Source organism: Mesoplodon densirostris, chromosome 12 (assembly GCF_025265405.1).
Source record: "Mesoplodon densirostris isolate mMesDen1 chromosome 12, mMesDen1 primary haplotype, whole genome shotgun sequence".
NCBI classification, from domain to species: Eukaryota; Metazoa; Chordata; class Mammalia; order Artiodactyla; family Ziphiidae; genus Mesoplodon; species Mesoplodon densirostris.
The window spans coordinates 90469139-90485654 of record NC_082672.1 but is presented as its reverse complement, the minus strand read 5'-3'; the positions used below and the strand labels follow the sequence as shown (position 1 = coordinate 90485654).

Sequence of the window (16516 nt, the reverse complement as noted above, 5' to 3'; positions counted from 1 at the left end):
TCTAAGAAATCCTGCAGGAAAAAAACATGTTTATTTTTGCTTAACCTATCTCACCAGATTTATTTGATTTGTCCCCATTATAACAAGAAAATCTTGAATTACCTACCAATTAAATTGGCTACACTGGATCATTTTCAACGAAACCTAACTGAGTATAAACAACATAACATAAACATAAAGCCCAGTATATATTTTATTGATAAATATTTGATGTCACATTGACCTTATCAAACTATTTCTTTGGGGGAGGTGTACTGACATTACTTAACATTACTTACATTTAGTTTTTTAGTTTTTTTTTTTTAAGAGAATTAGTGATTATTTTTGTTTGAAGGAGTTTCCTGGTCAGTTAAAAACTCCAACCAAAGGAGGCAGAGTATCAACGGACTAAACCTGTATGAATATTTAAAAACAGAGCTAATATCACTTTTATACCTTTTATCCTTAAATGCTAATTTCTCCAATTGGCTTCTCCAAATTATGTCATCCTCTGTTTTATTGAAGAACATCAGCTTCACTTTCCTTAAAAGAAAAAAACAAAAACAACTCAAAAAGTACTATTTCGATTATAGAATTAAAAATATGCATGAATGGAAAGTCTAAAAGTGAACTAGCATGAATGTTTTTTTCGTGCCAACTAGGTAACCAAAAATACCAAAAATAAAGGAACCAAGTAAATAAAACAGCTTGGAAGGGAGAAAGAAGAGTGAGAAATGACGACTGAGGGATAACATGTCTGTTGAGGTCCACTAAGTATTTAATCGATTTAGAATACCTTCTACTAATCTAGCAGTCTTACAAGGGGTAGTAATTAAAGACAAAATGACATACCTGAGACTGGGTATATTAGTCAAAGCATAACTCAGTACTTTAACCATTGGTGTGAAGCCTGTTCCCGCTGCCAATAAAAAGAGATCTTCCAAGTCTTGGAACTGGGATATTTTAAAATTGCCCTCGGGATTGCTTACAGAAACATAATCTCCTAAACAATGAAATATACATAAAATCAGGAAAAAAAAAAACTGAGACCGTTAACCTAGCTGAATTAAGAACACTAGGAGAAATAGGTTGCATAATTATCAGACTACATCTCAGTTTTTAAGGAATGTAAGGGGTTTTGAGAATACTCACTAGGCTCCCAAGTATGTCATTATACTCAAATTATCATTATAATCAAATTAATAATGAGATTTCATTATACTCATTTCCCAATATTATTTTCCCAAATCAGCTGGAGTCTCTAACATACAAACTACTGCCAAATATTTAACTACAAATTATCAATAAAGGCTTGATTGCTAAACTAAAACTAGGCACTTCAAAAGCAGAGTCCGAGTATACCTGTCTTGCACAGTATAGGGCGGAAAATACACATTCACTACTTACATACTGATTCTTAACCACAGTAATAAGCGTAGTAGGAGAGAAAATTGAAATGGAAATGTATTCTAATATCTTATGTTGTAAGTGTGCTAACTTTGCCTCCATCAAATCTCTGAAAATACCTATCAATTAAAACAAGAGCTGTTCTGCATTTAATTCCCATAAAGACAAATCAAGATCAGAAACCGTACTCGGGGCATGCTACTTCCAAATTTTCAATCAAAACAGTTGAATAAACCCTTTTCTGCTATGAAGTTGATATAATCACTATGTACCACTCATATAATGTCTTTAGGACATTTCAGAAATTTTCAATGTAACTTTAAAAATACAAAATAAAGCTGACCTTATTTTAAAAACAATTTCAAATGCTCTGGTTTATTTTTAAATGTTTGGATGCTCATAATTTTTCCCTTTTTTGTCAATGGCAGGATAGTAAGACTGTTGTAGTAATTGATGAGTTAAACATTAGAAAGTAACAGAAGCTCCTTGTTATAGTTTGAAAGGGACCATAAGATCAGAACATCCTCAGGAAAAAGTCAGCTGGTTGTTTACTAAAGCAGCCTCACAGAATGATATTAACTTGATAACTTTTGTCCACAGTCCAGTCCTTCCAATGCCGTAAAATTGATTACACTCAGGCAAGGACTTGATGCTAATGAAGTTCACAAGAGATTAAAGCACACATTCCAGAATGGCAATGGATTTTCAGCCTGACTACCTGCATCTAGTGACCTGTGCATTACCCGCCCCCATCCAGGGCATCTCATTCCCAGTATTGGAAGACCAAATATTTGGAACATTTAGAAGGGCAAAATAATCGTTTAAAAGTTACCTGATGAACATGGAATTGAAACAAAGAAGTGGATAATTTTATAGGGTAGCTCACATAGGCCATAATGAGGCTTCATGAGTTATCACTGCTCTCATGAAGGCATCTCATTCCCAGTATTGGAAGGGCATCTCCAGGGTGTCTCATTCCCAGTATTGGAAGACCAAACATTTGGAACATTTGGAAGGACAAAATAATCCTTTAAAAGTTGCTTGATGAACATGGAATTGAAACAAAGAAGTGGATAATTTATAGGGTAGCTCACATAGGCCATCATGAGACTTCATGAGTTACCACTGCCATGCCAGTGTACAACCCTCTAAGTGGCACCAGTATCTGTGCCATGACTAGTTCCCCTAGATGAAGATGAAAAAACACTGATCTTGCTATTCTGGCTTTCCTTTCCATGCTCTGTGCTGACTCTCCACCCTTCTCTCTGCTACACAATCTCTATGGATAGGTTATAATACCATCAGTTAAGTTTCCAGCTGCTATATTACAGTCATGTTGTCAGCCCTTCACAAGGTGATATCACCTTCACTAGATCTGTAGGTATTCCAGAATTCTTTAGGTTCACATTTATGTTCAATATTTTGATTTATGTAACCAAAGATGACTCATCACATCTATTATATGTAGACTGCTGAGCTTAACTTTCAGACAGCAGCAAATTTCCTCTATTTCCAAATTTTATTGATCTACTTCACTCAATATTACTGCTAATACTGTCTTAAAAGGGGAAGAGCTCTTTTATTGTTAGGCAAAAGGCAGTGAAAAGTTGAAGACAGACAAAGGAGTAGAAACAGGAAGGGGGGCGGTCTCTAAATATTAGTAGGTTTCATTATAGTCCCTTTATTAATTCTTTCCAAGTACTTTTATTGAGAGCCTGTTAGGCGCTAACTGCCTTGCTGGGTATGGAAAATACAAAGATAAGACATATCTATCCTTAAACTCAAAGTCCTGTAAAGAAGGAATATTATTTATTCTTATCCTAGATCAATGAACAAAGTGTTAGTTACCGAGGGGTGCAGAAGAGGAGGGAGGCTTCATAAAGTAAGCGATATTTTTAAAAAATATTTTTAAAAAGGTACTTGACAGGTAGAGAGAGGCATTCTAAAAAACTCAAGCACCTAAGAATGAGGATGACAAACTTCTGGACAACTGATTAAGTCCTCTTCATGGCCTGCAAAGACTTGGATGCTTTTTCCAGCTTCACCTCTCACTGTACAAAATACTAGTGCTACTCAGGTAATGGAGACCCATCTAAGGCGTCAAAGCTGCAGAGCAACATGATTAAAGCTATCATCAAGTCAGTATGGAAAAAGAACTGGAAAATGCAGATTAATAGAAAGATACCAGTTAGAGGCAACTGAGAGAGACCAATTACAGATTAAGAGAGAAATGATGAAGGCTTGATCTAAGAAGGTGGCAGAAGGGATAGAAAAGAAAGATTAAAAAGTCACTGAGAGGTAGACTCAATAAAACTTAGTGACTGACTGGATTGGGAGGGAGAAAATGGGAGGACTCAGGGATGACTCGAGTCTCCAGATTGGGTCGAAGATGTACAGTGATGCTGCAAATAGCAGATGAGGAATATGGAAGCAAGGATAGGTTGGTGGGACTAAGAGAACATGACTGGTGGCAGACATGATGAGTTTAAGATATCTGACAGACTCCCACAGGGAAATAACTAAAAGAAAGTGTAACATGTGATCCAATCCAGAACACAATCTAGGTTAAAAAAATATATACTAACCAATCTGAAGATGATCAAGCTCTGGTGTAAAGAGTCCAGCAGGGTAGATTTTGATCAAAAAGTAGATGTATTTATTGTTGGGAAAAACTGGTTCCTTGAACTCTGAGAATAAGGAATCAGATACGGGTGTATATGGCTTCACAATTTCAGTACCTGGAAAAAGTCACAACAAAGAAATTCAAATCTAAAATCTAAATGAAGATGAAGCATACAAATTTTATGATGCTATCAGTATATATTTAAAACTGTGCACTTAATGTAAACTTAATTCTATGTTCTATATGTAAACCTATGTGTGCTGAGATAATTTTAGCAAATCAGTAATCTACCCATAATATAAATAATCTGTTTTTATTAAGCGTGGCATAAGGTGATGGGGTTTTATGTTAATAAACTTAGACAACCATCTACACCATCAGCATGTAAGCTTTGTAATAGGCCACAACAAAAATGGCATTAAAAGTTAACAGAGATGCAAGAAGGTACTTACATAATAATTTTAATTATACACCAAATTTTTTAAAGATTTTATTTTATTTTATTTATTTTTTGCCTCACCACACGGCACACGGGATCTTAGTTCTCTGATCAGGGATCAAACCCATGCCCCCTGAAGTGGAAGCACGCAGTCTTAGCCACTGGACCACCAGGGAAGTCCCCATACACCAAATTTTTAACAATGGATTCCGATGGCCAGTGGGATCATTTGAGTTCCAGGAAGGGAAGAATTTCACTTTTTACTTTATATATTTCAAATTGTTTTAACAATTTAATATTTTATATATTACTTTGGTAACTGAAAAGAATGTTAATCCAACTACTTCTAAGAATATAATAATAAAAAACAGGGTAAATAAGAAGTCATATTTTAGCTAGCCAAATTCCAAAGAAAGAGGAGTCACCACATGTTTGAAAGACCAAAATTTTATACAAGGTTCCATCACATATACAAAAATTAATCTATGTGTAAATTATAATACATTGACAATAACCACACTGGGGAAGATACCAGCTATTGAATGATAACTTGGCATTAGTGATGATGAAGAGAAAAACTGAACAGCGCCATCATAATAAACCATAGTCACCAAATCCTGGCTGGTAAGTCTGTGAGGCTGATTGCTGGAAAGGCTAGGAGTGTTATCTTCTGCAGTTTCAAAAGACTAAGAAGATGTCAGACATCGGTAAGAAAGGTACTTAAAACAAGTAAATGAGGTAATTTCAAGACGAAAATGAGGGAAAAAGAATTTACACAGTTAGGAGTATATTTACAGAGCTTCTTATACTAGTGGCACATGCAAGGAGATCATTTATAATCATCCACTCATTTTCAGTTTTATAAATTCAACTTCATAAATGACAGACCCGAAAGTGGCTAAATAAGAGACGTTAGTGTGTGTTTCTGGCAGTTGTCTTCACGGAAGACCAGCTGTGTGCTCCCTCACCTCTTTCCTTTAAGGCTTTGTTAGTAATAAATTACAATGCTGGTGGCACTATCTCTGTGACTAGTGGTCATTTCTTTGTTCATACAGTGATGCAGCACAGCTATAGTTCCCACATGTAGGATCACTGCATCCACAAACCTAGAATCTGGCTATCACGAAGTCTAGCTGCCCAGAAACATTTTATTTATCACCTAAATGGGCACTTCCTCGAGAGATTAGTACTGATTCCGAACTGCTTATAAAAGAAGAAAATGTTTCCGCAAAGCCTCTGCTTGCCTTACCTGTAATAGTTAGCTTGAAGTAAACATGATGCCCAGCTGGCACCTGAAGATGTGTGCTTGGTGGAAGCATCAAGCAGAAAAGCTTCGTACCGTGAGTCACATCTTCCTTGGAAATTAACTGGCACTTTCTGTAGTACAAACCTAGAAAGTGATCCATGTTCTCTTAGTGATGAATAAATTAAATAAGAAGTACCCTCAGACCTACCACGCAAAAACACAGGCTCAGCTTTTGCTCTTCAGTGAGCTTGAGCTTCACTAACAGGCCTATGACATTTTAAACATTCGTCAGTATTTTGAAAATCTCAGTGTTAGTTTTTTTCATTTTATTTCCTGTGATATCCATTTTCTAAAACCTGTAAGTACTTCTGTAATTTGAAAAATAAGCTCTACAAAATGAGTGTTATTTTCTCATGTTTGTTGTTATAGCATGTTAAAACCATTATAGTCTAAGAAATTAAAGTCTAGTTTATTTCTTCTTAAATTTACTTTTTAAAATAATTCCATCCTTTAAGCCTATAACAGCTATATAATTAAATTGTAGATGTGAAAAATATTTGATAATCAACAAACTCATTCTAAATTCTTTTCTTACAGAATGGAAAAGTCCTGAAACTCAAATATTTAAGGTTTAACAATACCAGCACTATTCAATAACTTAGAAATATTTCTTTGATAAAGGCAGGAAAAATATACATTCTTGTGTCTCTGTACATGTGTATTATATATACACAAACAAAATTCATATATATATATGAATTATACAACATTTCAATGGTCAAAAAATGACTAAAACAAAAAATAAGCTTAGGTTTAAGGGTGTAAGTTCTGATTATCTGGAAAATTAATTTAAGTGAAAAACTGAAGATGCCAAGTTTGTGGTACTAAAATACAAATAAACAAAAGGAATCAAGTATTTCTATAAATATGGGAAATATTTGAAATTAATACCCTAAGCTCAGGAAATATTATTTGTATACAGAGCAAAATAATACCACTTGGATTGGAAGATCTTGTTACAGAAGTTCTGAAAGCATGAATATTTTCACTTGTAAATTTTCTTTCGGATGTAAACAGCATGCCAGAGTAGACTTTGTTTCATAATTTCCTCTCTTTTATAAAACAGCATTTACAGAGGTGTCAGGAATTAATCCTAATAAAGTATCTTATTACCCTAATTATGCTCTTTTTTTTAACCTAAAAATATTTAAGTAGGTGCAAAAAGATTTACTCCAGACCTCAGGATGTGAAGGTCCTACATCGAATAATGGAATGGTTACTGGAAAACTAAAATTCACATAGAATCCTAAGAAATCATTTTGGCCACAGTGTCATCCAATTCTTTTCTTCCCTTGTCCCTTTTGCTCCCAAAGATCCTGGTCACTAAATCTTACCATCTGTCACCATGGTAGCTCGGTATGCACATAAACTTAAGAGTGCATCATTGCCAGGGCAAAGCTTAGACCAGGTTACAGCTAAGGGTACCGCCCCAGAGTTATCCCAGAAGGCCTTACTGGACCGACGAAGGATCAGAGGACCTAGGCTCACCCCCAAGAAGAAATGAAGGTAAGCTGTGACAAAGCGAAAGAGAGGCATGGACATATATACACTACCAAACGTAAGGTAGATAGCTAGTGGGAAGCAGCCGCATAGCACAGGGAGATCAGCTCGGTGCTTTGTGACTGCCTGGAGGGGTGGGATAGGAAGGGTGGGAGGGAGACGCAAGAGGGAGGGGATATGGGAACATATGTATATGTATAACTGATTCATTTTGTTATAAAGCAGCAACTAACACATCATTGTTAAGCAATTATAGTCCAATAAAGATGTGAAAAAAAAAAAGAAAGAAAATAAGAGAAGCCTGAAAGTCAAAGACGACAAAGCTGAAAATAAAACCTTTCAGCCCTAAAAAAAAAAAAAGAAATTAAAGAAAAGAAATGGAGGTTCAAACGATCTCCTTATCCCTTCCTCTAGACCTTCCTGGGACCCAGAGTGGTAATACAATATGAGACCCCCATCTATATGTCTAAATACATGCAAGTTATAAATCAGACAAATAACTGCTAAATAAAATATGTTCTATGTTGTACCTTGAAATATACTTTGATAATGTCCTAGAAGGCTAGGTTCGAATTCAGGATTCTTCAACTCCTCAGAGTTCCATGCAGGAAGATGGCGGAGGGATGAGAGCCGCACTCCCTTGACTGCCTATGGCCTGACCCCCCTCTTCTCAGCCCCACTGTCTGACCCTGAGTGGAGCCTTGTGCAGGTGTGGGTGCACCAGCCCATATGTTAAGGCTCATCTACATGCTCTCTCCATAAACAGCCTTGGCTACTTCTTGGATAGAAGCGGATTTGGGGCCATTTGGGCAGGGAATTCTGGGGCTCCAGATACCTGGAGGGCAGTGGTGAAGGAAAGAGCCTGAACTCCAGGTGGATAATTCTTCACCTTGCTCACTCCTCATCCCGTGGGAGCAGTGCGGCCGGAGGAGAGCCCTTGTGTTTTCCTACAAGCACGGAGTCCAGGGCAGGTGCCCCTCCTGACAGTTTCACTTCTAGCCTTTACCAGAAAGGATTTTCTACAGTAAGTATGCACCTCTTTGACTACTTAAAACACAAGGAAACTCTGGGTTCCAGTGACTGACTGGCTTTCCTTGTTAGAGAATTAACACAGTATTCCTGCTGTTTAACACCACTGAGATAATTTCAACATTTTACCAATAAAACTGCCATAATTTCACAAGGACGTGCTAACAATAGGTTCTAAAAGTCTTACGGAAATTTTAAGAATGGTTTTGTCTTTCAGTTGCACTGAGGAGAGAAGTGTCACAGGCATGGACCTGAAAAATGGGGGAAAAGGAGTATAAAGCAGATACACTGACAACTTCAGTCTGGATAATGCCTGTATTGAAGTGTCAGGTTTTTGGTTTTATAAGCATAATTATGCAAGAAAATGAGAAACTGAAAATAAATATGAGATGGTGAAACAAAAACATAAGACAGAAAACTGTCTGCCCAGAAACCTCAGTTCTTTTTTTTTAATCTTTATTTTTTTATTGAAGTATAGTTGTTCTTCAATGTTTCAGGTGTACAGCAAAGTGATTCAGTTATAAATACACACACACACACACACACACACAAAACACACATTCTTTCTTTTTCAGGTTCTTTTCCATTATAGATTGCAAGATATTGAATATATTTCTCTATGCTATGTAGTAGAGGTCCTTGCTGTTTACCTATTTTACATACAGTGGTGTGTATATGTTAATCCCACATTAACTTCTTTTAATAACATACATATAATATTGAGACATTCAGTGTAACACTGAAATGCTGAGGATAATATGATAATTTGGGTATCCTTTTTTCTTCTTGTTGAAAAGAAACTATAACTTTCCTTCTAAAGAGTAGACTTTCACAGGCTAAAATAAAGACAAAGCTCAGTGGGAGAGAGACGTGAAAGAGAGCACTGGACTGGGAGTCCATACTGCCTTCAACCTGTCCTTCAGATCCTTCCTGCTCCTAGTACACTTTTTGTTTTTCTGGCCATGCTACGCGGCATGCGGGACCTCAGTTCCCACACCAGGGATGGAACCTGTGCCCGCTGCAGTGGAAGTTCAGAGTCCTAACCACTGGAATTCCCCCAGTACACTTTTAAAGCACCTATCCACTCTCATTTTCCCTGCTGGAAGCAGGGGCTTACAGAAGTTAAACGGCTTGCCCAAGATCACAGAGTCGCTTGAGATGTGGGATGAGGCAACAAGTTATGAGAGTTTCTCGCCCCAACTCATCGGCCTTGTTCAAAAAGTTTGAGAATCATCGTTCTAGAACAGTACATCGTTCTTTAGCATCTTCCTCCTAATTTTGACCCCATCAGTTCAAGCATAAATGTTTATAGATTATCCCTCCACCCTTTACAACTCCCTACTAACTATTTAATGTCCAAATTAAGGAACCAGTTCAGCAAGTCACCATCCATACCAGGTACATCTCTTCTTCAACATCCCCAATTCCTACCGTTCTGATCAACCACAGGTTTTCTTAGCACTCTTTACTACTTTCAATTAACTAAATACAGGTGTCCCCTGCTTTTCGAAATTTCCCTTTACGCCGCTTACCTTTTATGAAAAATCTACATTAGTACCTGTTTTTCCTAACTGAAAGAAATCCAAAGAGGATTTTCACTTTTATGAAAAACGGTGAAAAGGGAAAATAGCATTCAGCATTTGTTTTGCAGTGAGCTGTTACGGAGGCAGCGTGCACCCCGAGCAGAGAGAGTAGCACCCCAAGCTCCTTCCCCAGGAGCTACACTCAGCATCTCAGCATCAAGCCGCCATAACTTTGAACTGTGCCTGTGAGCATCTGCGCTTCGTCTCAGTTTACCTTGTGCCTCCGTGAGCTAGATGTGTCCTAGGGTAACTGCTTCTTCCCTTTACACCATTTCCACTTAGGAAAGATTCCATAGGAAGGCTCTACTTTTGGATAGTGGGGAAACCTGTATGATTTACTTACGTCCTAATTTGCAATCTACCTTTACTCATGTCTTCCTCTAAGATCTTCCTGAACCAACATAGAGCAACCAGTTAGTGGAACTACACAATTAAAAAATGCTCCAATGGAAAATAAATAACCCCAAACATCAATACTAACATCTACAATACTTTAAGATGTATTGATATACATACCTAGATATGTCCACGCAGAAAAACCCACAACCTACAGCCATTCAATTCAATAGACATTCCATTTAGAAACTGGGTTATGTAAGGAGGGAAATCCAATATTACATTAACACCTTGGAAGAGGCTCAGAGCAAGACATGATATTGTCTCTTAGCTCAATTTTATCAGATGCCTGAAAGGGTGAAGCCATATGTTGCTGAGACCACTCCGGTTTCTGGAACCTATTAAGGTTGAATAGAAAGGCTGCACACTTGAGGGGCCTTGCCCTGGGAGACATTTTTCATATGATGTGCTGATGGACTGGAGAGCTATTAATGACTGAATGAGATTCTAGTAAAGCGCCGGTTTCTTCTTAGCTGTGTATCATTTGATATACATGGTTCACGGCCAGAGACCAGGGCTGGGCTGTGAGATAAGAGAAAATCTATATATTGGCCTCTGCCCCCGGTTCCTGGCACAGAGTTCCTAAAACTCTTATAATATCCTACGTGATAAGAACAGAAGGAGCATCTCTTGTCCTTTACACAGTAGTTCCCCCTTATCCATGGGGGATACATCCCAAGGCCCCCAGTGGATGCCTGAAACTTCTGGGGTTTCCTATATATATGTACATATTATACAGTTGTAATTTATAAATTAGTCATGGTAAGAGATTAACAACAATAACTGATAATAAAATAGAACAATTATAACAATATGCCATAATAAAAGTTATGTGAATGTGGTCTGTCTCCCTCAAAATATCTTACTGTACAAACTTAATGCCATTTTCACCTTAACTAAGTACTTATCATGAACTGTGGCAGTAACTTTTGCAGTTTAAAGTACAACAGCAGAACTAGCATGGGGGCTTCCCTGGTGGCGCAGTGGTTGAGAGTCCGCCTGCCGATGCAGGGGACGCAGTTCGTGCCCCGGTCCGGGAAGATCCCATGTGCTGCGAAGCGGCTGGGCCCGTGAGCCATGGCCGCTGAGCCTGCGCGTCCGGAGCCTGTGCTCCGCAGCGGGAGAGGCCACAGCAGTGAGAGGTCCGCGAACCACAAAAAAAAAGAAAAAATCTAGCACGGATTCCTTTTTCCTTCTTCACAATTTCACAGAGAAGATTTGTTCTCATGGTAGATCTTAGCAACCTCATAATTTGATTTTTCTTTTCCTTTCCTTGTTAAGACAAGAACTTTCACCCTTTCACTTAAAGGAAGCAATTTATGGCTTCTCTTTGGCATTCTGGAATTGCCAGCATCACTTCCCTTGTGCTTTGGGGCCATGACTAAGTAAAATAAAGGTGACCTGAACACAAGCACTGTGTGATCCCGCGACAGTTGATCTGATAACCCGGAAGGCTACCAAGTGACCAACGGGTGGGATGCGCTGGACAAAGGGATGATTCACGTCCCCAGCGGGACACCTTGAGATTTCATTACACTACTTAGAACGGTGCACAATTTAAAACTTATGAATTGCTTATTTCTGGAATTTTTCATTTAATATTTCTGGACCACGACTGACTGTGGTAAGTGAAACCTCAGAAAGCAACACCACAAATAAAGGGGGAAGCACTGTATTTGTCTTTGACCCTCATCTCTAACACGGGATTCCTAAAAAAATACATGCATGGCTCTAATTTCATAGCTTATCCCTTGTAAATTCCTACGTAATAAGAGAACCAGGAACATTTTTGTCCTCATGAGGTGACTCTGGCTGGGCTCCTGGATGAGCGCCGGTCACCAGAAAGACTCAGCTCTGATAGAAGTTTGGAATTTCCAGCCCCACGTCCCACCCTCTGGAGAGGAGAGAGGGGCTGGAAATGAAGTTAATAACTGACCATGCCTACGTGAGGAACCTCCATAAACTCCCAATAGCACGGGGTTTAAAGAGCTTCCAGGTGGGCAAACACATCAACACTGGGAGGGTGACAGACCTCAACTCCCCACGGACAGACGTTCCTGTGCTCAGGACCCTCCCAGACCTTCTCTCACCCTCTGCATCTCTTCCATCTGGATATTCACCTGTATCCTTTATCATATGCGATCTACTCTAGCAAACTGATCAAGCCCAGGGAAGGGGTCTTTGGAACCTCCCATCTATAGCCAGTTGGTCAGAAGGACGGGTGGTAACCTGGGCTTGCCACTGGCGTCTGAAGTGTGTGTGTGTGTTGGGGGACGGGGGTAGGGATCATGTGGGACTGAGCCCTTAACCTGTGGGATCCGATGGTGTCTCCAGGTAGACAGTGTCAGAACTGAGTTAACTTGTAAGACACCAGCTGGTACTGCAAAGAACTGCTTGCTGTGGAGGAAAATCTCCATGTATTTGGGACCAGAAGTGTCAGGAGTGAAGCGTTCTAGTAAAGGAGACACATAGGGGCCTCCCCGGTGGCGCAAGTGGTTGAGAGTCCGCCTGCCGAGGCAGGGGACACAGGTTCGTGCCCCGGTCCGGGAGGATCCCACATGCCGCGGAGCGGCTGGGCCCGTGAGCCATGGCCGCTGAGCCTGCGCGTCCGGAGCCTGTGCTCCGCAACGGGGGAGGCCACAACAGTGGGAGGCCTGCATACCGCAAAAAAAAAAAAAAAAAAAAAAAAAAAAAAAAGGAGACACATAGGAGACAAAGACAGTAGGGAGGGAGGGCGTTTTCTTCCTACACAGGAAAGAAAAATCTGAGTTTTTCCTTTACAGAATGTCACAGTTCATACAGCAGGGGGTCATCCTGATTTAGCCTTGCTGGCTGGCTGTTTCTGCCAAGACAGTGACCTTGATGAGCAATGAACTTGTGCGCAGGGATGATGTTCAGAACACCTGCGAACAAGCGGAGCCTTCAATAGCTCAGTTGGTAGAGCAGAGGTCTGCAGAACACTTGAGAACAAACTATTTTCAAGAACTGTACAAATATCTAACATTTCTGACTATGGATAAAATAACTCAAACCCAGGAAGTCACTAGAATACCTTCCTATGCTGAAGAAACAACAAAGTTTTAGTTATTATATACTTTTAAAAGTATTATGTAATTGCATTTATTTTGCTGTTTTTAAAAATTATTCAGCCTTTCCACTAACTTTGGTAAGACTTCCACTTAAACTCTAGTAGTATAGTTTTATCATCCTCACCCAAACCACTCCTGAATATATGAATAAGAATACGCTCATAACACAGCTTCAAACACTAGGATGATAAATGTGTAAGGGCACACATTTTTCCATATACTGGGGTACAACCTAATGAAGCAGTATTAGTAAATTGACAATGAAGCATAGATTCCTTTCTGTTTTAACTATTACTGTTAAAAATATACCTAAAGTGGGCTTCCCTGCTGGCACAGTGGTTAGGAATCCGCCTGCCAATGCAGGGGACACGGGTTTGAGCCCTGGTCCAGGAAGATCCCACATGCCATGGAGCAACTAAGCCCGTGTGCCACAACTACAGAGCGTGCACTCTACAGCCCGCAAGCCACAGCTACTGAGCCCACGTGCCACAACTACTGAAGCCCACGTGCCTAGAGCCCACGCTCCGCAACGAGAAGCCACCGCAATGAGAAGCCTGCGCACCTCAACGAAGAGTGGCCCCTGCTCGCCACAACTAGAGAAAGCCCGCACACAGCAACGAAGACCCAACGCAGCCAAAAATAAATAAGTTAAATAAATAAATTTATTAAAAAAGACATAAAAAATTATTGTAAAAATATATATACACCTCAAGTGTATTCAGGTCTTTTACTACCTCACCTAGACTGATGTGAGTTGAATCCTTCTTTCAAAGTGAGGATTTTATAGAGTTAAATATTAGCATTAAATTAGGAGAAAGGAAGCTCTTTCTCCAAGACTAGATTCAATGGGGCCCTTAGACAATGGGGTCCACATCATAGCAAGGTTGTCACTAGATTTGAACATTCCTGTGCTTATCACTTTTCCTCAGTTCTGTAACTAATAATTCAGCCAACATTATACACTGAAGTGCCTGAACTGCCTGAATTCTAAGTTTTTAAACTTCTTCTATTCTACCTTTTAATATAGTAAATAATTTCTTACTCATTTACAGCCTGCCCCATCTATTCTGTGTCTCTTCATAGTCAGGCCATTCTGCTAGAAATAAGAAGACAGCAAAATGCCAAAGTATCTTATAGTTACTGTGCAAGCAACAACTCTACACCTGTGGGACTGAGCAGACAGTTTAAGAGAACAAAGCACAATGAAGTTTCTATTTGCTATCCCCAGTATTTTCTTCTTTTCCAGTAATTCTGAAGCTTGTTTTAGGCAGCAAAGAAACACGGATGCGCAGGCAAGGAAGGGGAGGGGAGGGGTGAGGGCAGTAAGATCTTTCTACCCCTGCAACAAGAGCTGTGGTTCACTGTGGCGGCGAACAGCTTGCCTGCAGAATCACAGGCTCCACAGAAAGCCTCCATTAAGTGACTGCTCACAGAGTGCTGACAAGCACATTTACACCTACAGACAGTAGTTCAGTGTGTGTGCATGCGCGCGCATATGGTGTGAGCAGTTAGGAAGCCCTGATGAAAGTATAGTTCAAATAATGAGAAACTGCCATTTTTCTAGGTTGAAAAATAAATATCAGTGACTTCATACAGTTCAACTTGAATTATAAAGACAGTTATAGATTCTATATATATTTAACCTAGAGGTTTATAAACAGCTGCTGACATATCACAATTATGACACAATTTTTAAAAATCTTGTTTATAATTTTGGATCCCAATATTCATTTACTGAGTTGTTTGTTGGCAAATCTGTATAACTGCCTTTGTCTGGTGATCTAAGTTCCCATATTAAAGGCAATCACAATTAAAATAAACTTTAGGTTGGATACAGAAGTAGCAATCCAATTATCTATTAGCTTCTGACTCTTAATAGACACAAGTTTGTTAGTCATCACACACACACACACACACACACACACTACACACTCATAATCTTCATCTATTCATCTTTGGGAAGAAGAAAATAATTGGAAGCACCCAAGTTACAAATGGTAGTTTGGTTCCAGTCATATAATTTAATTTACTAACTATTACAGCTGGATTAAAGGTAAAAACGAAGTAGTTTCTCTTCTCTGATTATGTTCTTTGCTACATTTGAATCTTTTGTGTAAGTAAATTTTAGATTTGACATGAGAAGGTAGTGCACTTACACACAACTTACATGCTTATTTTCAAACTTAAATTTTTAAACTAAGAAATTTCAGTAAGAGGAAGCCAGCATGAAAACCTCCTTGAAAACCAAGGAGCTACGTGATAGACTGAACATTTGAAGCTACTGACAACAAGTTAATCATAATACTCTGATCATGTAAATATTCAGCTTTGCTAGTGTGGAAAATAACCTATAGTTTTTGTCATGATTTAAGGAAGAGAAAGGACGAACAAGAAGTTATCTATGCTAATTCTGTCAAACAAACAAACAAAAAAATCCCCTAAACTTTGAGTCATTTTCCAAAGTGGAAAATCTAATTCACTGAAAAATACATGCATGGCTCTAATTTCAGACAAGAAAGCTAAAGCGAACTACGATGGTTCATGATTCAAGCCAAAATTTATGGCAGGGATGAAAGAGTTCATGGAAAGCCTCAGGAAATTATAGAAAAGAATACTTGAGCAATGTTCATTCTATTTCCAAATGGAGGTCAGCCTGGGTTCTCAGTCTCATTTATTTCTAGGACTTAGCTTTTACCTGGTTTGCTATGATTTTCCAATCACTAGAGAGTCGGATAATTTCAGGGCAACAGATTTCACTTTAATAATATCTCTTTTCATTTTCACTGTCTTTTACCTATTCTCTTCTGATCTGCTACATCACTCAGTTATTCCTCTATGTTCTCTCTCCCTACCTTATACCACACAATTGAGACCTCCTGCTCTGGGAAAATGGCTCTATTTGAACTTTCCCACATTTAGCTTACATTTTCTTTCTCTACCACCTGCAAAAGGTCTGGCACAATAAGTACCCAGTAATGATACCTGGAAAGCCCTTCATAGTTTTTTTGGGTTTCTTTAAAGCCACTTTCAAAACATTGCTTGATATTCACCTCCTTCATTGATGGAGAGTCATTTAAGGTCAAATTCATCTGCATCTGTTTGTTCACTTAAGGTAACCTTACAATACATTCAAGTTTGCACTATGTAACTTGCTCTTACTGGCCT

The 16516-nt window shown here is 38.9% G+C and overlaps 1 protein-coding gene across 2 annotated transcripts in view; it reads right to left on the bottom strand.

The window, feature by feature from the left end:
- The window catches only part of LOC132500294 (cytochrome b5 reductase 4), an 87143-nt gene that overhangs the window by 12237 nt on the left and 58390 nt on the right, over positions 1–16516 (bottom strand). For both annotated transcript variants that reach the window (XM_060115257.1, XM_060115258.1), the window contains 4 exons: positions 5698–5838; positions 3972–4124; positions 832–982; positions 436–522 (listed from right to left, as the gene is read on the bottom strand). In XM_060115257.1, the coding sequence (XP_059971240.1) occupies positions 436–522; positions 832–982; positions 3972–4124; positions 5698–5838 (532 nt within the window). The remainder of the gene's footprint in view (positions 1–435; positions 523–831; positions 983–3971; positions 4125–5697; positions 5839–16516) is intronic.